At 32.8% G+C, this 23,107-nt stretch overlaps 1 protein-coding gene across 1 annotated transcript; it reads right to left on the bottom strand.

The window, feature by feature from the left end:
• Window positions 1-225: 225 nt before the first annotated feature.
• Window positions 226-14,842, bottom strand: LOC140440593 (prostatic acid phosphatase-like). The gene is made up of 4 exons (XM_072530968.1): window positions 14,696-14,842; window positions 8,052-8,153; window positions 3,838-4,372; window positions 226-736 (listed from the first exon to the last, which is right to left on the bottom strand). Exons 1-4 carry the CDS (start codon window positions 14,774-14,776, stop codon window positions 285-287), a joined length of 1,170 nt encoding a protein of 389 aa, XP_072387069.1. The 5' UTR covers window positions 14,777-14,842; the 3' UTR covers window positions 226-284.
• Window positions 14,843-23,107: the final 8,265 nt, after the last annotated feature.

Genomic DNA, 23,107 nt, shown 5'->3' with positions numbered 1-23,107 from the left:
AGTCCTTCTCATACCTGCTATTTCAATATGTGGACACACAGTCCGCCGCGTGTGCAGATGCAACGTTTTGAGGCGCATGTGCTGAAAGGTTAATCATTTATATATTTATCACATCTGTTTATTAGTGTAAAAAGGGTAAAATAACATTTTATATTCATGAAATGTGATTGGTTAAATCCAAAAAGTTTCACCCTTGTATAGAGAATGAAATAAAAATAAAACAAAAACGATTAATGAGAAATTTAATCAATATAAAAATATATTATTTTTTTTAGACATAAACATTATGTTAAAAAACTGGTCTTCCTAATTTCTTCTGTAGTTACTCTGGAAGTATTATTGTCTGCTAGTAAAAGTTTTTTTAGAGCACTCGTATCTTTGATGTTACTGCATTCTTCATCAAATGTTTCCTTACCAATTAAAATATCGCTAAGGACTTCTTTAAATGTTGATAGAGGACAGTTCAATGTACATCCATTAACACTGATTTGCTTCACGTTGTCCCCGTCTTTACTAAAAACCTTCACAACATGCCGCCAGCTTTCAAAATGCAGCTCAATATAAACTGTACTTGCAAAATTTGGTGGATAAGGAGGTCTAAAGGATCCAAATGAGTTTAAGAGTGACGCGATGTTGCTGTCATGACCACTGTAAAATTGATATTTTTCATAAGAACTTGGATCGACTGCCATTTTTTCGAAGTATTCTACTACTTTGTTCAGAAATCTTCCCTTAACTAAAACATATGAATATTAATAGCTTTATAATATTTTTAACAGATTTATTGTAAATATATTTTTACCACTATTATATTTTTATGTGTAATTATCATCACATACAAAGAAAATAATTATCGGATGGCTAACCTAGATGGTAATCGATGTCTGACAAATTAGTAATTTTCAAGAGATGAACTAGATTTAAAATTGCAGATACTGCTACAGCCTTAAGCGTAAATTGATAGTACGCTACAGTGATCGAAAGAAGAATTTCATGTTATCATTGGAATAATACTAACATCACAAGAAGAAAATGTCATCTACGAGACAAATACATCACTTATTAATACAAGATTTTAGCCTCATTGGGCTTTCAAAGAAAGGAACAAAGATGATCATAAAAACAAGAAAAAGAGAAATGAATTCCCCCAGAAAACAACGACCTGTATAAAGATACACTAACCAGACATACTCAAGACTTGCAAGATGAAATAGAAGATATGGATCAAGCAAATGATCGCATAACTAAGACTCTAAAAGAAACGGAAATGAAGACAGCTGGCGTAAAAATACGACTCCAACTACACAAAAATGACGAAATTAAATAAAAGATATTTAGTCCATCACCATTTAATTCGAAAAGACGTAGGAGAAAACAATACAAGAAAAATAACTAAAGTAATTCAAAAAAATAAATGGCAAGATAATACGAACAACATAGGTAACAAAAATATGTACTAAATAAAAAACCGAAATGAAAACATAACTACTGATGAACCATGAATGAACGAAAATCCTTGAGCATGTCGAATCCTTTTATCGCGAAATGTATGAGAACGCCGACGAAAGGCAAGACAAGGCAAAAACTCCTTCTTTATGGAACAATGCAGTCATTATTATTACACAAGTAAGGAGACATAACAGATCTCATTTACAACTATTTCACAAAAATTATCAAAAAAGACTGAACTCTAAATTAGACTTCTATCAGCCTAAAGAACAAGCTGGATTTAGATCGCGACAGCTAATAACGAAAAGAAGACAACTACTAGCGCAAAACAAACGCTATACTCAAGAATACAAAGAACTTAATAAAATAATTAAAAAAGAACTATAACGCGACATACAAAAATGGAACGAGAACTTAATAGAGCGAGTCATTGAAAACAACAGAGGCTTAAAATGTTTAAGACCCGCACTGGGAGTTCAAAAAATCATCAAAATTAAAGACGACAACAATAAGGAAGAGAAGGAAAAATATAAAATAACAAATATTGTCGAAGACTTCTACACATCCTTGTACAGCTCACAAGACCGGCCTAATGAAACAACAAAGGAGAACAATAAAAACGTGGGATCAGAAGTACTACCAAATATAAAGGGATTTAAAATAGAAAGAGCTTTAAAAGAGCTAAAAAATAATAAATCTCCAGGACACGACGGTATAATTGCCGAGCTCCTGAAAACAAGCAAGACATTAACAATCCCTGTACTAACCGAGCTATTTACAGCAATTTAGAGCTATTTAGTGCTTCAGACTGGAACGAGAGTCTAGTAATACTCTTACACAAAAAAGGGGACAAATGTGATTTACAGAATTATAGACCTATATCGTTGCTCAGTCAAGTATACAAACTATTTATGAGAATTATTAACAAACGGTTAACCTACAAAATGGACAATTAACCAACCGGTTGAATAGGCTGGCTTCCGCAAAGGATATAGTACATCAGACCATCTGCTGACAATGAGAATATTGATAGAGAAGGCAAATGAATACTAACTACCCGTATTTCTTGCCTTCGTCGACTATGAAAAGGCGTTTGATAGTATCGAGATATGGGCCATAGAACAAGCTATTAATAATTGTAGAATAGATTCGAGATATAGGCAACTAATACATAATATATATAAAAATGCAACTATGATAGTACAACTAGATATAAATCTCATCCCCATTAAAAAAGCAGTGAGACAAGGAGACGTAATATCGCCAAAGCTTTTCAACCTAGCTCTAGAAGACGTCTTCAAAACTATAAATTGGTCAACCTATGGCATTAACATTAATGGCAACAAGTTAAACCACCTCAGATTCGCTGACATAGTGATTATAGCGAGCACATTCGAGGAACTGCAAATTATGATGGGGGAACTAGCAGCCAGCTCCCAATACGTTGGCCTAAAAATGAATATGAAAAAAAAAAAAACAAAAATAATGACAAACACAGATGACCCCAGACGGATAAATGGCAGTGAGATAGAACAAATCCAGGAATATATCTACCTAGGCCAAATCCTGAAACTTGACAAAGAGAACCAAAGTGCGGAAATTACTAGAAGAGCAAGACTAGCATGGGCAGGATTTGGAAAACTTCGTTGGATACTTAAGAACCGCAAAATACCCCAATACTTGAGGAGCAAAGTGTTCAACCAATGCATCCTTCCTATTATGACATATGGATGTCAAACCTGGACCCTAACCAAGGTAAACATGAATAAACTAGCCACAACAGAAAGAACAATGGAAAGAGCAATGTTAGGTATAAGACTGTCAGATAAAAAGAGGAACGACTGGGTAAGATCCAAAACAAAAGTCGAGGACATAACAACAAAAGTTGCCAAATTTAAATGGAGCTTCGCGGGTCACACTGCTAGACAAAAAGACCACCGTTGGAATACTACAATACAACATTGGAGACCTTACGAAAGTAAACGACCAAGAGAAAGACCACAGATAAGATGGGTTGATGACATTAAAATATGCTGCTTACCGATGGAAGGAGTTGGGAGAGGCCTATGTCCAAACATGGACGACAGAAGGCTAAGAAGAAGAAGAAGTGGAAATAGATTTTATTTTCCATAGAAATCAACGTTTCGGTAGGAAAGCCTTGCCTTTGTCAGGATTCTAAAATTTACAAGATTAAGAACAAACAGTTATTGTAAAATATGTATATATATATATATATATATATATATATATATATATATATATATATATATGTATATATATATATATATATATATATAGAACCGAAATTAGAACCTATTTTGTTTCTTTTTTGAACAAAAAACATGTTGAACAAATATTATCTTAAGTAAAAATAATTAAAACACTTACTTAGTCTTTTCATTTGTGTTGTCCTAGAAAAGACCTCAAAAAACCACCCAGCAATAGAAGTTATAGGTTCTGGGTAAACAGCTTTAGCCCAATCTGGAAGAGGTAGTCCTACGTCCTCTTGAATCTTGAAATCGTCAAAAACGGAGTGAATTTGATAATAACTTTTAATATCCAATCCACTATACTTATTAATATATTTGTATACTTCTGCATATTCTTCGTTGATAGATTGAGACAATTCGTCATTTAAAGCTTCAGTCCTTAACTTATAAAAGTTATCACACGACGAGTCTCCCCAAAACTCATCCATGCTTATTGGGTGAATGGGAATTGGCTGCCAATTCACGTTTCTACGCCACACCTGCTCGTCAGTAGCTGGAAAGAGGGAATATACATTGCTTTGTGCCGACATATGGGTGCGTTCAACATCTGTTGTATAAGCGCGGAAACTTGATGCGTTATAATTCAAGGGAAGAAAATTTGGATATCTTCTTCTTGTGTATTGACCCAAAGCAAAATGTTGGCGTTTACCTTCCTAAAAAATAGTTAAAAAATTTATATAAATCCTATGAATTTAATTGAATCTATTATGTAAACAAATCATATTGGTGGACATGTGAGATAGAAAACATTTGCCAAAGTTGCCATGAAAGTTGCCAAAAAGTGCATAGTACAGGAATACTAAAGAAGAGAGAAGAATGGGAAAATATGCCAGATTGAATTATATAACAAAAAAAGCAGTAGAGAAGACTAAACCCGAATTGTAGGATAAAATATATAGTGATATTGATCGAATCTTCGGAAACTCAAAGGAATAGCAAATAAATAATAGATTAAAATCACAGAACTGGGGTTTTGACCATTGACGTCCTTGATTTATTTATCATCATCACCTAGCCCTTTGCGTCTACTGCTGGACATAGGCTATTTTTGTCCATTGTGCTCTATCTTGAGTATTTTTCATCCAGTTTCTTGACATTTTCTTGATATCTTTAGGCCAACAAGTAGGAGGTCTTCCTCTATATCTTTTGTATAACCTCGGCCTCCACTCAATCAATCTCTTCGTCCATCTTTCATCACTGATTCGGGTGATGTCTCCGGACGTGTAACAATCGGAAAATTACATCGGTAACTCCTGTTCTTTGTCTTAAGTCTTTATTTCTAACTCGGTCATGAAACGATATACCCAGCACTGACCTTTTCATTTTCATCTGAGCTATTTGCAACGTTTTAGAAGTTGTAGCTGTAAATGCCAAAGTTTCGGCACCATAGGTCATCACAGGCAACACACATTGGTCAAATGTTTAACGGTTTAAAGAAATTGGTATATCGCTTTTAAAGATGTCTTTGAGTTTTCTATAAGCTGCCCATGCTAGGCTCATTCTCCTTCATAGTTCGCATGTTTGGTTGTCTTTTGTGATCTTTATTTCGTGTCCAAGGTATATGTATTTTTCCACCAGCTCTACTTCGTTGTCTCCAATATTGATATTTCCGCTAGCTACTAGGTTTGTTATGAATTTTGTTTTAGAAATGTTTATTTTAAGACCCACACTGGCACACACTAACTGAAGTTCATGTAGCATTATACATATCTCCTTGAGGTTTTCCGAAAACAGAACTATGTCGTCTGCGAATTTCAAATGTCTTAATCTTCTACCGTCAAAGTTTAGGCCTTTCTTTTTAAAGTTAAGTTTTTTACAAGAATATTCTGATACTGCGGTAAACAGTTTAGGCGATAAGGTATCACCCTGTCGGATTCCCCTGCCCATTGGGATATGATCCGTATTTTTATGCAGTTTCACCGACATAGTTACGTTTTTGTAAGCATTGAATTATTAGATTGAAAGCAATATTAGGAAGATCTTCGTACTGAGAATAGGGTGATTATTCTCTATGTAAGATATGACAAAAATATAACGGATAGAGTAGTAATGTATATAACAACTAATGAAATAAAACAAGCATTAGCAGGTATGAAAAATAAGAAAGCACCTGGCTCTGGAGATTCACCTACAGACTTACTAAAAAATTCACCACAAGTAGTAATAGAAACCTTAAGTGATATATTCAACGACTGTTTAAACGAAGCAGAGATTCCGGAATAATGAAACATAGCGTATATAATTTCGATATGTAAAAATAATGACATGAAAAAATGCGAAAATGGTAAAGGATTGAGTATGATTTTATCTATTGGTAGACTGTATGACTGTAGACTGCATAAATAAAACAAAGAGGTCATAAGAAGAACCAAGGCGACTGACGTCATCGGAAGAATTTTTTTTAAGACCTTCTCTCTATTCGGATTGCCGAATATAGACCTCTCCTAATTCTCGTCATTCATTTCTGTTGTTTGTAAGACGTTTTCACATTGGACCTGCAGTTCTTTTAATGTAGTCGCTCCAGCGCATTTACGGTCTTCCTATTGGTTTTTTAACTCCATATTGTCACCAATTCCCGATTTCTTTATTTCATCGGCCACCCTTAAGACGTTCGTTATGTCCACCCCATTTCCATTTCAGTTTAGCTGCCTGTTCGACAGCATCTTTTACACACAAATGTCTTCATTAGTTTTATGGTCTTTGAGTGGGATACCCAGTATCTGTCGTTCCATAGCTCTCTGAGTTTTTCTGATCTTCTCCATGTTTATTTTAGTGAATGTCCAGGTTTGAGCTCCATATGTAAGTACAGGTAGGATACAGGAATTAAATACTTTGGTTCGCAGTCTTTGAGGTATATTTTTATTTTTAAGTACGTATGAGAGTATTCCGAATGCTACCCATCCCATTTTTACACGTCTGCTTATTACAGTAGTCTGATTTTCTTTGCTTACCTTGACATTTTCACCCAAATATGTATATTCATCTACGTGTTCTATCCCTGTCCCTTCGCTGTTTATTATAGGTTTGTCATCTTTGTCATCTTTGATACGATATTTTATCTTTACTATACAACAGTATAGTAAAGATAAAATATCGTATTAACCTGATTTTTATGGGTACTAATAAATCATGTCATTTGAATAGCTTAGCCATTTTTTGAAATGCAGATCTTGCTTTGTCCCTCCTACATTTTATTTCTAGGAAATGGTCCCAATTTTCATTGACGTTCGTACCAAGGTAGGTGTATGTTTTTACTCTTTCTATTGGTTGACCATTCACACTGATTCTTTCAATTTGCTGTTCCTTCTTAGAGATCATCATACATTTTGTTTTCTTCATGTTCAGTGAAATTCCATATCTCTGATTCACTTTTGTGATTCTATTCATTAACTCCTGCAGGGCTTTATAACTGTCAGCGAATACCACTGTGTCATTCACGTATCTGATATTATCCGTATTCAACATCCTCTACCGCTTCTTGAAAGATTTCCTCAGAGTATATGCTAAATAGCAAGAGTGATAGTATGCATCCCTGTAGGACCCAACGTTTGATTTTGATATCATTGGATTTTCCTGCCTCTGTACATGTAGATGATGTTTGATTCCAGTAAAGATTGTTAGTAATTCTTAGATCACAGGTGTTTATTCTAATATTTGTTAATATCTCCATCATTTTGTCGTGTTTTATTGTTGCTGGTTGCCTACGCTTTATGGTAATCAATGAAGCATGCATAAATATTGCAATTCACATCTCTACTACGTCGAAATTGCACTTGTTTGCTAAAGAGAGCCTCTCTCGTACCCTCTGCATTCCGAAAACCAGACTGTATACGGCTGATTTTCATTTGCTCTTCGCGTTTTCTATTATATCCCTCGATATATGATTTTATTAAGAAGCGACACGGTTAACATTGGTTTGCACATTATGTTTTGGTGAATATTTAAATGTTTAGAGGTTAAATGTGTTGACTACAACCTACTTTTGTTGTGTTTACTCTAAGGATTAATCGATAAAACGTGATTTATTAGGTTGTTATTATATTTGATAACAGTGACGAACCTGTGAAATTTAATGTTATGGACAAATATATCAAAACAAGGTAAAAAACGTAAGAAATGCAGACGAATTCACGACGTATCAAAAAAATTTAATAAACAATGTCAGGTCTTAAAATCAGATTGTAAGTGCGTCAGATTTAAGTTAATTTCAACGTCCAATAGATATATGTCCAAAATATATACTTATGCCAAATAATTAGTGTTCAAACTATACAGCTATCTAGACTACAAATGTATGAGAGAAGTCTGCGGACAATATGTTAAATAACTTACATTTGTTAACGCTCCTGATGCAAGATTTCCCCAATAGGAGCTATCTGAATATTTGTTAGTTGGAAAAAATCTGACGGGTGTCCTTTGACCATGCCGAACTACCTAAAATAATAAAAAAAAACCATTACGTTATAAATCCGGAAACTAATTGTCGAAACCAAATTCAGATTTCTGCTTTAATCTGTGCCTTTTAAGAATTGCAAGGCAAAACAGACGTTGATAAAGATGTAATTACAGACATGGAAATCTAAAATTTCATTCCACAACATATCTCCTCAATTAGACTCCCCATGTCTCTAATTACATCTTTATCAACGTCTGTTTTGCCTTACAATTCTTAAAAGGCACAGATTGAAGCAGAAATCTGAATTTGGTTTGGACAATTAGTTTTCGGATTTATGATCAGATGTCGCTATTGCGTCCATATCGAAATCATTTTAGTGTTGCTTTCACTACGACAGGAACGATTGTTTTCACGTTCAAAGTGTTTGTAAATAGAGGCTCCGTTGATTCCCTTTAGGATGGAATACGTATAAGCGGATATAGAGGCGCACTGTACGTGAAATCAAATCTTAACTGTTTTTCCTTTCATTACGTTATATATAAAAACTAAAATCTTTTTAACCGCTTAAGGTGCCCACCCGAGTTAACTCGGTATTAAACTATTTTTCTATTTTAGCATAACCGAGTTAACTCGTGCTTAAAATATTTGTACGATATATATAGGCACCTGCCCGTTTTAACTCGTCTAGCGTTAAATACCGGTTCTTCCCACTTGTTTTCTCGTTTCTAATTTTAAACTTCCTACGATCGACCACCGGCCGGAATGTTTAGTCAAGGATAAGGTTAGTCAAGTTTAGTGCGTTTGAAAGGCAGATATAAGTGGCATATGTATTCGTCTCTTGCAGTGCGTTAGTTATTTTTATAATTTTTTAATTCTTTTATTGACTGCAAAATGAGTAATGATGATTATTTTTTAAGTTCAGATGTATCTGATGTCGAAGCTAATATGGACGAAAGTGGTTTAGATACAAGTATCGACATTTCTTCAGAAAATTCTTCAACTTTTGATGATACTATGAGTATGACTATGACACGAATATGGTGCCAATTACAGCCAAATGCTCCTACACACCCATTTTTAACATGTCTTGAATGATGACCTAATAAATTCCATTGTAGAAGAAATTAACCGATATGTGGATCCAAACAATAAAGACAGTAGTTGGTATCTCGTAACTTTAATGGAACTGACAGTTTTTTGGGCGTCATTATTTTGCAAATCATAATCAAGAAATCTAAAATACAGCAGTACTGGTCTAAGAATCCACTGATGAGACCTTTTTTCTCCAAGTGTTTAAGTAATAAACAGTTTGAAGCAATATACCAAAACTTTCATTTTAGCAATAATGATAATTTCGACGCCGCAACACGTCCTAATCCTAAGCTGAACAAAATTTGGCCAGTGTACCACAAATTATGTGCCACGTTTCGTGAAGCAGTGACACCTGAAAAACATGTAACCATCGATGAGAGCCTACTAATAGACAAAGGTCGGCTTGGATGGATCCAGTATATTCCAATGAAAAGAACTAGGTTTGGAATAAAAACCTATCTATTGTATGAATCAATAAGTGGTTACGTGTGAAATTTTCTCATTTACACAGAAAGATAGACCAATCTTGATCCAGATTACGCAGAGCTTCCAGTTTCAGCTCAAGTAGTCATGAGTATATCGAAGCCATTACTCAATCAAGGATCCTGTTTGACTATGTGTAACTTTTGTAATTAATCACAACTTGCTAATATACTTATTTCCAATAAAACCGATGTGTACGGGACATTGAAGGCATCCAGAAAAAAGTTCCAACAGAATTAAAAAATACAAAGTTGCTAAAAGGTGAGATTATAGTTTTTTAAAGGGGTAAGGTATAGGCTCTCAAATGGAAGGATAATGAGGATATATCATTGATTTCAACTGTCCATTCCAAAGCTAGTCGGGAGATAACAAAAAAAAATGACACAAAAGTTAAGCCTACAGTTGTTATCGACTATAACGATACGATGGGCGGTGTTGACCGTGTCGGTCAGCATCTAGCAGATTACAATCTTCCACGAAAAAGAGGAAAAAAGTATTATAAGAAAATTTTTTTTCGCCTATTAGATTTGGCTTTGTAGAATTTCTTTCTATTATTTCGTAAAACTAGAGGAAATAAATCATCATTATTAGAGGGAATAAATCAAAAACAATATCCAACTCGTCAATGTGGAGTATGTAGCAGAGTATGAGATGTTCTGTGTGTCACTCATTGTTTTAGAGTGTATCATACTGTGACCAATATTTAAAAATACGTGAATTGTAATTTTCTTCTCTTACTTGTAGTATTTTTGATGTAAAAAGATTTTAAATGGCCAAATATATGGCCTAGGAGGACAAATTCGTTAAACTTCCCGTGCTCGAATTGGTATCAATAAAGTGTTATGATCATTTCGGCCTATCCCAGCCTTATCAGACACTTGGGCTGATACAAATTCAAACTCGGAAAGTCCAACGAATGTCTCCCAAAACTTCACTACAACAGTAGTTAGCTTACAAAGGCGCCACCTGCTTTGGCGGCCGTGAACGAAAACGATATGATAATATCGTTTTCTGTATCCTTTGCGCTATGCGAAATGTGTAAAAGATAAAATCTTTTAGCGAAAGCCGCTATCGCTTTATTAAATTAAATGGCCAAATATATGGCCTAGGAGGACAAATTCGTTAAACTTTCCGTGCTCGAATTGGTATCAATAAAGTGTTATGATCATTTCGGCCTATCCCAGCCTCATCAGACACTTGGGCCGATACAAATTCAAACTCGGAAAGTCCAACGAATGTCTCCCAAAACTTCACTACAACAGTAGTTAGCTTACAAAGGTGCCACCTGCTTTGGCGGCCGTGAACGAAAACGATATGATAATATCGTTTTCTGTATCCTTTGAATTTGTATCAGCCCAGGTGTCTGATGAGGCTGGGATAGGCCGAAATGATCATAACACTTTATTGATACCAATTCGAGCACGGGAAGTTTAACGAATTTGTCCTCCCAGGCCATATATTTGGCAATTTAATTTAATAGCGATAGCGGCTTACGCTAAAAGATTTTATCTTTTAAAAAGATTTTGCTTGAGTTAACTCGGGTGAGCGCATGAAGGTATTTGTTATTTTATATTTTTCTGATAAGATATGCTTTTATTTTACTTTAGATTATATCTAGTGACAATGATCTTGTTGATAGTTTATTTTACTTTATTACAATAAATGAATAATTTTATGATATATTTTTGCAACTAAATCTGTGCGTTAAGCGGTTAAACAGTTTTAGAACAATCTAAAATATCCAATCTCAATTCATAATAATAACTATATAAGACTAAATGAAAAATTACAAACTGAAGTAGGAGATACTTGGGTATACTGCAGACGTGATGCATATATTCCGATCACTGTCTACTAGAGCAATTCGAATATAAATTTCAACAAATTGGGCATAAATAATACTTTCTGAGATCATGAAGCTCAATACAAATTTACGTATACACAATACACGGAACCAGAAATCAACAATCAATTACATACTGCTATTAGAAATAATCAGAATAAAATTCAGATCACAAAAAAAAATAAAACGAACGACTGAAGACCAAGTGGCATGTAAAAGCTATATTTCACCACACGATTTCTAACTCCTAGTAACTAGAAACAACTACTGTTTTAACTCACATAAATGATGTAAGCTAATCGAGGATAACTTTCCTATAATTAGTCGAAATTTTTTTTTAAATTGAGTAAATAAAATGATTTCAAGCTCAAAAATTTGTTAATATTTTAAAACAATAATTTTTATGCAACCGTGTATAAAAACCGAGGCTTACATTTAAAAAATATTAAGAAGATATCTTCTGTCAATTATTAATTGTTATACAGTAAAACTTTTGTTAACCGACACCTCTCCACAGCGGAAACATTTGCTGAACGGGCAGTTTTTAGGTCACCGAACATTTCATATAGTATCATATCGTATATAGGAAGATACCTCCGAACAACGGACCCTTTTCACAACGATTCCACAAAAATGTTGCTTTTAGTTTTTCTAAGAAATTATTGTAATTTTATCTGCCAACCATGGACAGTCAGGTAAAGGCGATTAGAAGATTAAAATTGGGGCACTGGAAATCCAAATATATACATAATTTATTGTAATTATATAACTGAATATATAAGTAGGTACTTATGGTCATAAAACTAGGTACTTCAGGTATATCGAGTTTCTTCTTGTACTTCTTGGATATCTTTAGATCTGTCTAATTCTGAAGCCGCCTCTGGTTAATTTCCTTGGAGGTAGATTGCCAACTACCCCTTCATCTTTAAGGTGGTCTTCCGCGAGGTTTTGAACCGGGCGGGTTGTTTTCTAGGGCAAATTTTGGGAGCCTATTTTCATCCATTCGTCTTACATGATTGTACCACATCCTCTTACGCCGCCTTCCCCATCTTACAATGTAAACATTGTAAACAATTCAAGATATTGTTAGAATATATCGAGTTTAATTTAGACAAACTCATTTTAAAATTTATTGATTCTTTTTACCCATTTCTAATTTAGGTGCGATATTCTGATCTAAATGTAACTTTCCTCGACTAAAAGAAAGTTTTTAAGTTTGTAAGAAAAAATATCGGTGATAGACTCATCTCAAGAAAAATAATTATAGTGTTCGAGTTTTGGCCGAACAGTTTCTAATAGGAAAAACTCAAGTTCGTGACATTTTAAAGAAAAAGGCCGACTTAAAAAAGTACTATAGTGAAAGTGGTAATGTTCAACAAAAAAATAGATTTAAAACTAAAGGTGTTGCCATCGATACTGTAGTATACGATTGGTTTTGTAAATTGAGAAGTAAGAACATTTATTACCTGGACCCGCAACAAAGAAAGAGCTTTAGTGGCGGCGAAAGAACTCAATTTGAATTTTAAAACTTCCAATGGTTGATTTGACAAGTTTTGCTTCAGACATAATATTAAATTTAGAGCAGTTTCTGAAAAGCTGCAAATGTTAACCTTGACGACGTTTTAAAGTTGCAAAGAAAACTGCCAAATTTATGAAGTGGCTATTTACCTAAAGATATTTATAACGCTGATGAGACTGATCTGTATTATCGAGCTTTATCAAGTAAAACTTTTACATTTCGTAATGAAAAGTGGACTGTGGGTAAATCTGCTAAGAAAATGCTGACCATTTTATTGTGTGCAAATTTAAAAGGGACAAAAAACCTTTGGGGATTGGTAAAAGTCTTTTAAAAATTTTCATCTTGATAAACTTCAGGTAGACTAGTACTACAACAAGAAGGACTGTATGACCAGAGATATCATGATATATTGGCTGCACAAATTTAACAGAAAAATGCAGCGTCAAAAAAATTCTCTTATTCCTAGACAAGGCAACATCCCATCGAGATATTCAGTTATCTAAGATATCGATAATATTTTTGCTACCTGATACTACAGCAAATTGTCAACCGTTAGACCAAGGAATAATTAAAAACTTTAAATCACTCTATAGAAAGTTTTTGATGAGAAGAATATTATCATTTACAGAATGTTCTTTATCAACGGCTAAATTGGAGAAGTCTATAACGATTTTTCTTCTTCTTGTGCCACTCCTTTCGGAGATTGGAAATCATCAAGGCTATCCTGACCTTGTTTACAGCTGACCTAAAGAGTTCATTAGTGGTACAGCCAAACCACTCTCTCAAATTGCGCAGCCATGACATTCTTCTACGGCCTGGATTACGTTTTTAATCTGTTTTTCCTTGCATTATAATTTGAAGTAATGCGTATTTATGTCCTCTCATCACGTGACCCAAATATTCGAGTTTTCTTCGTTTGATCGTTGACAAAATTTCTGGGTCTTTTCCTATCCTTCGCATTACTTCAAAATTTGTAGAACGATTGCTAACGCCTTAATTTAAAAGAAAGAAGATACGTTTCAACCAAAACAATTGAAAAGTGTTTCATTAGTTGCCGTTTTTAAAAAACCATAATAATGGAGAAGAAGAAATTGTGGAAAATCTGGAGCTACAAGACCTGGAAGATGATTACCATTGTCAACCTTTTGCAAATGTAATGGAGTTGAAAACTTTTTGAACTACCTAGAGATTGATGCAGCTCTAGTAACGGAAAGTCCTGGAGTAAACTTACTACAACTGTAAGTAATCTAAATAATGCTTACCTAAAATTAAGAGAATTATTTTTTTATATATAAAGGTGATACAAGAGTAAGTCAAAAAATATCTGATGTAATTCTAAATGTTGACTCAGAAATTGTGAAAAATAATGTTCAAAACAAAAAACAAACCAAACTTGATGATTTTTTAGGAAGTAATACCTATAACCTCTTTTTTATTTGAACTGATTAAGCGATACGTCTACACAACGGACAACTCTACACAACGGATAATTATTTCCCCCGTTGGTGTCCGTTACGAAGAAGTTCAACTGTATTAATAAACATTAATGTGAAGTTAGATTTATTATTAGAATTAGTAGTAGTTAGAAGTTGTATAAATATATTGTTTAAACAGTAACGTTAATTAAGGTTTAACCAACTAACCTGTACAACAGCTATTAACTCAGCACTGACACCGAGAATCCCCAGAAAACCAACGAATAAACCTGTAGCTAGGACACCCATTTTGGATGTGATACCGGTGTGATTTTTCTGAGTATTTATATCTTAAGTTTTATTTTTATTTAATGATGAACACGAGAATATAACACTAAGCCAATAAAGATAAATTACTAAATTATGGAATTATTGTCAACGTTGTTTGATTTTTATATTAAGACTATATCATAAAAAAATGATTATATTAATACAGATATTATTTTTATTTCTAAAATACGTATTTGATTATATTGAACTTAGTTATAACCTTCTGGTACCCTTGGCATATAAAAAATATAATTCTTAATTTTATTAAACGATTGTTACATTATTTAATAAGTCAAATAGGTAATGACCGAAATTCAAGGTTCTACCCGGTAAAATACTGTGGAGCACAAAAAAATATTATACTGTTACTGTAGAAACTAAGAAAAACGGATCAATAAGGAATAAACTGATGAAATACTAGCCTTAACTAGAGTATTAACTTAAGTTATACTTCTATACGCGCGCTCCACGTTAGAAATTTGTATGGGAGTGAATCTGTGAAATCATTACATATGTAAGATAATGAGTAAGAGAGAGACAAAAGATATATTTTTTTCTCTCTTCCTCTCTCGAATAAAAAAAATGTTCCTTTTGTATATATATTTAATATTATACATTATATATATATATATATATATATATATATATATATATTTATGTATATATATATATATATATATATATTTATATATGCATATAATATTATATATATACAATAAAATATTTATTAATATTATTATTTATGTGATATGTTTTGAATTATTTATTAAATGTTCATAATTATATTAGTCTTTTGTATTTTAAAATAATAATCTCAATAAATCACTGTATGACCCAGAACTGTCAATTTTGAAATACGTTTGTATCATGTCCTCGGTAGTATAGTAGTCAGTATCCCCGCCTGTCACGCGGATGACCGGGGTTCGATTCCCAGTCGGGGAGGACTTTTTTATTAATATTATTACATGGTAAATTAAACATATGCGTAAGTAGAAAAGTTATGTATATTATTGTCACTTTTAAATACTTATGAATATTGCATTTTAATTTGTATTGTATTGTTATATTGAATTATGTTGCACTCTATTATAGTGTATTTTTTTATGTATATTATTGTTATTTTTAAATACTTATGAATATTGCATTTTAATTTGTATTGTATTATTATATTGAATTATGTTGCAGTGTATTGTATTGTATTTTTATATTAATAACAAAATGAACAATGATTTTTCTGCAGAGTATGTGTAAAAAAATTTTTGCATTCAACTTCTTTCATACATATATGAAAATAAAAATATACATTTTCATCAAAATATTGATTCAATCGTTAATTTACCATACTCCTCTTACAGGTCAAATGTTGTTTATTAATTGTTAGTAAGTTGTTATTAATTCTATTTCTCTTTCTGCTATGTCTTACCTACAGTATTACATATGTAATGACTGTGCAGATTAACTCCCAAATAAATTTGTAACGGCGAATGCGTGTATAGAAGTGTAACTTCTACCGGCAGTCCCACTGGACTGCCACACCCGCTTTTTTTTATTTAATTTAACATGCTTGTGACAGCTTCGGCCATTAGCACGAAGCACCGTGGATACAATTATATATTATAAGGTACAATTACATATTATAATATACTATAGTTATATATTAATTAGTAAGATTTCTAGCTTCAGGAACTGGATAGCTGTGATGACTTGACTCTGGTTCGATAATATATCTGTGATGTCGCCCTTCATGCCCAGTTCTTGGCGTCGTTTATTGTAATGAGGGCAGTCCACAAGGATGTGTAGAACGCTTAGTGGAGATTGGCAATAGTGACAGATTGGCTTAGGTGTAGAATTCATTAGGTGACCATGTGTAAATCTGGTGTGACCGATACGCAATCTTCTAGCAACAACAATCTCATTTCTAGTTATACCAGGGATAACGAACCTAATAATATAAATAATAATATAATATAATAAAAAAATTATTATATTATATTATTATTATATTGTCCGTTAGTGTTTAACTTTTAAAAGGCGAATCCAACGACAATGTTTAGTCAAAGGGAAGAAATTTTATTAATAATTATTGAATATAAATATTCAAAGGCCAATGTCTCCAAAGATGGAAGAGTTAGATAACTATGCATCAAAAAAGGGTGTCCACAAAAAGTGTACGCAAAGGAAGGTGATGAAAATTATGTTATTCTTACAAAAGCATCGGTGGAGCATAATCATGCTCCAGATATCCACGTTGGCCGGCAAATTTTTAGTAATTCTACAAAGAGGAAACTGTAGAAGATATATGTAAAAGACCTTTAAAGATTGTGCACAAGGAAGTGAGGAAGAAAAACTTTAGCAATTTACCGCTGACGACGAAAGACATTTCTTGCTTTCGAAGAAATATCTATGCTGCAAGACGAAAATACACCATCATTGCCCAAGTCACAGGAAGGAGTTCTACAAGTGTTAGTGAACTTAAATTTAAAAACAAATACAGGTGAAAACTTTTATTATCTAAGAAAAATAATTCTGCGATTTTTAGTTGTTTCACAAATCTTTACTTTTTGTGTAATGTAGATTCTTTGTACGTAGATGGAACTTTTCAATACTGTTCTAAATATTTTTATCAGATGTTTACTATACAAAAATGGTTTTTATGTTCCTTTAGTATTTTTTTTGTTGTGTGTGTGTGTGTGAGAGAGAGAGATGGCATTAGACAAAAAATCTTTTTGCCACAGAAAATTGTTATAAGGATGTTTAAATTTTTATTTTAGAATCGTTTATAAACTTGATTAGAATATTATATATAGATTTGTCAGAATAAGATAACAGATTGCTGATGTTAACTGGTAGGCTAATATTGAGATCAATTAAATCTAGATATAGGCTTCGAGTCTGTTCCCTATGATTAGGACAATCGAAAAATAAGTGGTTCAAATCTCCGACAGATTTACCATCACAAGGACAGAAAGGGGTTTCATAGATTCCAATCCTATGCAGATGCTCTGGAAAGAGGCCATGGTTAAGTTTTAACCGGGTTATTAACGAAGAATGTACTTTATTATAGTTAAAATTAAAATGGGGAATATTTTTTGGTAAGCATGGATGAATAGAAAAGTAATGGTTTCTTGAAGACTTCTGAACCTCTTTATATTTTGACATCCATCTTTCCCTGCCAATACTCCTGATAATAGAAAAAAGATCTTTAAAGTAGTAAAAATTTGTAATTTCTGATATCTCAGATGTATTTTTTGCCATACCATCCACTAATTCGTTTCCAATTACTCCATTATGTCCTTTAACCCAGAGTAAAGTAACTGTTTTTTTTGTGAATTTTAGATCATGTAATAATTTTTTGATATCAAGTATAATGGAGTTTTGAAAACTATCCAATGGATGGCTACGAATAGCTTGTAATACTGCCTGAGAATCTGATACTATTACGATGTTCTCACAATAATTAGTGACACACCAAGTTAGTGCTTTCTGTATAGCAGCAGCCTCGGCTGTAAAAATAGAACAACATTCAGGAATTCGATATTTCTCAACATAATTGCTGTTTGAAACAAAAAAAGCGAAACCAGTACTTTCAACAGTTTTTGAACCATCTGTATAAATTATTGTTAAATCTTCCCCTAATTTGCTTAGTATGGATTTGAATATAATATTAGTTAAAATTGGCAAATCTGAATAAGAGGGCATTATAATGGTTGGTTTGTCTATCAGAACTTCAAAGTCTTGTATGTAAAAAGGAAATTTTGGGAGCTGTAATATATAAGATTGAAATGAATTCGTATCGATAAAAGATTCTGCAAGAGGAGGAGAATTTTTTATTCTCCAATAAGAATTTGTTAAATTTTCTGTCAAAAGTAAACCTATTTTGTGAACCATAGTTGTATTAAACGATCTGTATGTTATTAGACGTTTGTTGGCTAACATTTGCCTACGTATGTGTAAAGGTGGTTCCTGGGCTTCTGCTAGAACTGCTTGGTTTGGTGAAGACATCATAGCTCCTAGACAAATTTTTATTGATTTAAATTGTATTCTGTCAAGAGTTAATAGATTTGTTTTGCATGTTGAACCGTAAAGAACACAGCCGTAATCCAGAATGGATCGTATGTAGGATCTATAAAACATTAAAGAGATATTTTGATCTGCACCCCATCTTTTTTTAGAAACGAAACGCAGAAGGTTAATTCCACGCTCGCACTTTTGTTTTACGTACTTTATATGGCTGGACCACAAGAGTTTTTTATCTAGGATCATGCCTAGATACTTATACTCTTCTGCTAAGGGGAAATTATAATCACCTATCTGGCATTTGCCTGTGACTTTTTGTCTACGTCTAGTGAAACATACAATCGAAGATTTTTCTTGTGATATACTAAAACCCATTTGTTTCACCCACTTATCTAAGTTACTAAAGCTAAGTTTTAGATTCAACATACAATCTTCATAGGATTTATGGCTGGTATATAAACATATATCGTCTGCATATTGAATTATTTTGCATTTTTCATCCATCAAACCATGCAGATCTGCAGTATAAACATTAAATAATAAAGGACTTAGAATTGAGCCTTGTGGGAGACCGTTATATAATATTCTTGGACCGTGTAATACATTTCTATGGTCCCGTAAGTATATTTTTCTATTCACATACAAATTTATTATATTTACAGATAATCTTTTATCAATACCACACCCCACCATTTTTGAATATAATATATCCAAATCAACCACGTCATATGCACCCTTTAAATCTAGAAACAAACATAGCATAAATTCGTTTTTTGAAAAACAGAGTTGAATATCCGTAACTAAGTGTATGAGAGCATCAATGGTACCTCGACCTCTACGAAATCCATACTGTGAGTAGGGAAAAACTGAACTACTTTCAATAAAATGTTCTAATCTAAATTTTATAAGCCTTTCAAAGGATTTTGTCACACATGATAATAGAGAAATGGGTCTATAAGATGATGGAAGTTCTGGGTTTAAGTTAAATTTGAGTAAAGGGCATATGATAATATTTTTTAAAGTATCGCAATATTCTTGTTTCAACCACCAACTATTAAAGATTTGTAAGAGAACATCTTTGGCATTTGACGGCAATTTGTCCAATATCTTATAAGTAAAACCGTCCAAACCGGGGGCTGTATTTCTGCTTTTTTTTAGTGCGAAATCAAGTTCTGAAGGAGTAAAAGGTTTTGACATGGAATCTACACTAGTATTAAAACGAAAAAATTCTTTAATCCTACCAACATTACCAGAGGCAGATGAAGGTGCAAGTTGGTCTAACATCTGTTTAATGAGATTTTCAGAAAGTTGAGGTTTTTTGTTGTACTGATAGTTATTGGAAATTGATCTGACGGTTGACCATATTTTTGAAAGAGGTGTGCTTTTGTTTAGACTATTTAAAAAATTTATCCAACTACTTTTTTTCTTTGTTTTAAATAATCGTTTGGTTTGGGCTGCTATATTTTTATAGTTTATGTAATTATTATAGTTACTTTGGGTTCGATACGCTTTCAATGCTTCTGATCGTTTTTTTATTATGAATGTACATTCCTCATCCCACCAATAAGGCCTTGGAATTGAGGGAGTAAAAGGTTTTTTTATGGGCATAGATTTGGAAGCAGCTAGAGAGATAGTCTGAAAGAGTAGGGCTGTCTTCTCATCGTTAGAAAGATTATTAGATGATAAAATTGTGGATAATTGTTTGTCTAAATCTGTCTGAAATAGCTTCCAGTCAGCGCGGCAATCGTTCCATTTTGTTGATGGATTAATTAGGAAAGAAGTAGGATTAATTTTAAGCTCTATTTTAATAGGAAAATGATCGGATCCCAATGTGTCGGGATATACTGACCAGTTTATACGATTTGTTAATGAGGCTGAGGTGATAGTCAAATCAACGGCAGAATGATTGCCACTCGCGGCGATTCTAGTAGGTGATCCGTCGTTTAGAGAAACTAATTCGAAAAAATCCATGCTTTCGACTAATATTCTACCATTACGGTCATCTGGGATCGGACCCCACATGTAATGGTGGGCATTAAAATCACCACAAAAAACTGTATTATTATAATCGAATTGTTCAAATAAATGTATCCAATCAGTCTTTTCTACTCTGATGCCAGATGGTTTATATATAGACACAAAAGATATGTTAATTTTGTTAAGTAAGACTGCACACACTTCTATTCCGGTATTAAAATTATAGTTAATGTTAATTATTTGATAATCAATGCCCTTTAGTATGAAAATGCCTACACCGCCATAGCCACTTTCACGGCATTTTGAAACAAAATTATACCCTTTTAATTTAAAGTCTATTTGGTTTTTCAACCAAGTTTCGGATAAAATTATAATATCTACATGAGAATTATTAATATAATTTATGAGACTATCCCTATTACTTACTAACGATCTACAATTCCATTGTAAAATATTTAAGGAAGATTGAGTAAGTTGACTGTGCATTTGGAAATTAATAATACGAGTGAATGCTTTCATTGTCACTCGTCGCTAAATTATCCGTTTCTCTGTTATTACCTGTTTCTTCTAAATTATTAGAAATAAGTTTTCTTAATTCATTTTCTAAATTGCATATAGGTTGAGATTGATTATTGGTATACATAAGTTGATTAATATGAGATGTGACAAGTAATATAAGTTTCTCTTTATAGTCAATAAATTCGTCCCTGTAGGGATTGGGTATTATAGGATTAGATTTAGGGGTAGGTCTTTTGATAGAAGTTGACGCAGAGGTATGGGGTAAAATTGGTGGAGAAGTTGCTTTACGTTTATTATTTGTAGAAATATGAATAGTTTTCCTTACCGGTTTATTTAATGTGAAATTAGGGACATTGTTAGACGAGGTAGGTAAACTGGGAAAATTGGAAGTGTTATTTAGAATAGAAAATCTATTATTAGTTATTATTTTTGCGTAACTTGGATTGTTATGTAATTGTTCTGCTTCTCTGAATGTTATATTTTCTGATGCCATTATTGCTTTGATTTTCTTCTGTTTTTCGTATATTGGACATTTTCTAGACAACGAGGTGTGATCGTTGGTTTTACAATATATGCAATGATTATTTTCATTACAAGTTTCTACAGTATGGGTGGTGTCTGTACATTTTTTACATCTACTGTCCTTAGATTTACATTGTTTTGAGGAGTGACCATATCTGAGACATTTATAGCACTGCACTACCGGGTGTATGTATGGATCTACTGAAAAGTTGCATAAATTAATTATTATGTTTTGTGGAACCTCGTTTCCCAAAAATTCTACAATTATCATTTGTCTTGGTACTAATTGAGTTGTGCCATCGTTGTTCGTTACTTTTCGTTGCATCCTTTGAACATTTACCACTTGTCTCTCGGATATTATCGCATCCTTTAAATAATTCTCCGAAAAGAAAGTATCAACCATACGGACTATGCCCTTTCTATGTGTATAAAATTTTGGAATATAAGCTATAAGATCATTTTTATTTATTAAATCATGATTAATTATTTTATTTGCTATAGAATAAGTTTTAAAAATGACTTTTACCCTATTAATGCCAACTGTTTTTATATCAAGTACATCATTTTTAATGGACGAATCATTTAATAAAAAATGTCCTACCTTCATTGGAAATAACCTACCGATATTTTTATTTTTGTGTTCAATATATACAAAGAATGGGGCCTTATCGCTGGGTTTATACCGGTTTTCAAAATCAATTAAAGTATTTACAGACCTGTTATCATTAATATTAGTTTTTTCAGACGTGTTTACGGAATGTAATTCATCGGGCGGTCTATGACCTCCAATAGCATCTTCTTCCATACTTAGATTTTTTGGAATACCAAATTATGGGCCTAATTTGCACTAAACAAATTCACAAAATAACACAATAGCGATCACTATCAAACTCGCACCGACAGCAATATCAAAACAAACCGTTCTCTACGGCTATCGACTCGGGTATGATTTTTTTTTTTTTTTTTTTTTTTGTTGAATGGCACAAAAGTACTTTTGATACATTAATAACAATATGTACAGATTTGAATTTAAATTTCAAACCGAAGCGAATAATTTTTGATTTTAAAATAACAATTCAAATTGCAGCCAAGTTAGTGTGGCCCGGCATTATTATTTTTTGTTTCAAATTTCATTTAACACAAAATTGGTACCGAAAAATTTAAAATTTAGGTTTGTCCTCGGAATATGTTGCTGGGAATGTTATTTGAAAATATTTAAAATTGTTTTTCGGCATTACTTATTTAGATCCAAATGATGTTGCTGACTTTTTTTCG

The sequence above is a fragment of the Diabrotica undecimpunctata genome, chromosome 5 (assembly GCF_040954645.1).
Source record: "Diabrotica undecimpunctata isolate CICGRU chromosome 5, icDiaUnde3, whole genome shotgun sequence".
Lineage (NCBI taxonomy): Eukaryota > Metazoa > Arthropoda > Insecta > Coleoptera > Chrysomelidae > Diabrotica > Diabrotica undecimpunctata.
The sequence above is the reverse complement of the archived record's forward strand: the minus strand, read 5'-3'. Positions and strand labels throughout refer to the sequence as shown.

What these genes read in the sequence shown, in the direction of transcription:
- LOC140440593 (XM_072530968.1), bottom strand. Translation starts at nt 14,776, where the DNA reads ATGGGTGTCCTAGCTACAGGTTTATTCGTTGGTTTTCTGGGGATTCTC. An exon ending in AGTTAATAGCTGTTGTACAG is followed by an intron (nt 8,154 to 14,695) that starts GTTAGTTGGTTA and finishes TTATTATTTTAG; the next exon opens with GTAGTTCGGCATGGTCAAAG. An exon ending in CATCAGGAGCGTTAACAAAT is followed by an intron (nt 4,373 to 8,051) that starts GTAAGTTATTTA and finishes ACTATTTTTTAG; the next exon opens with GAAGGTAAACGCCAACATTT.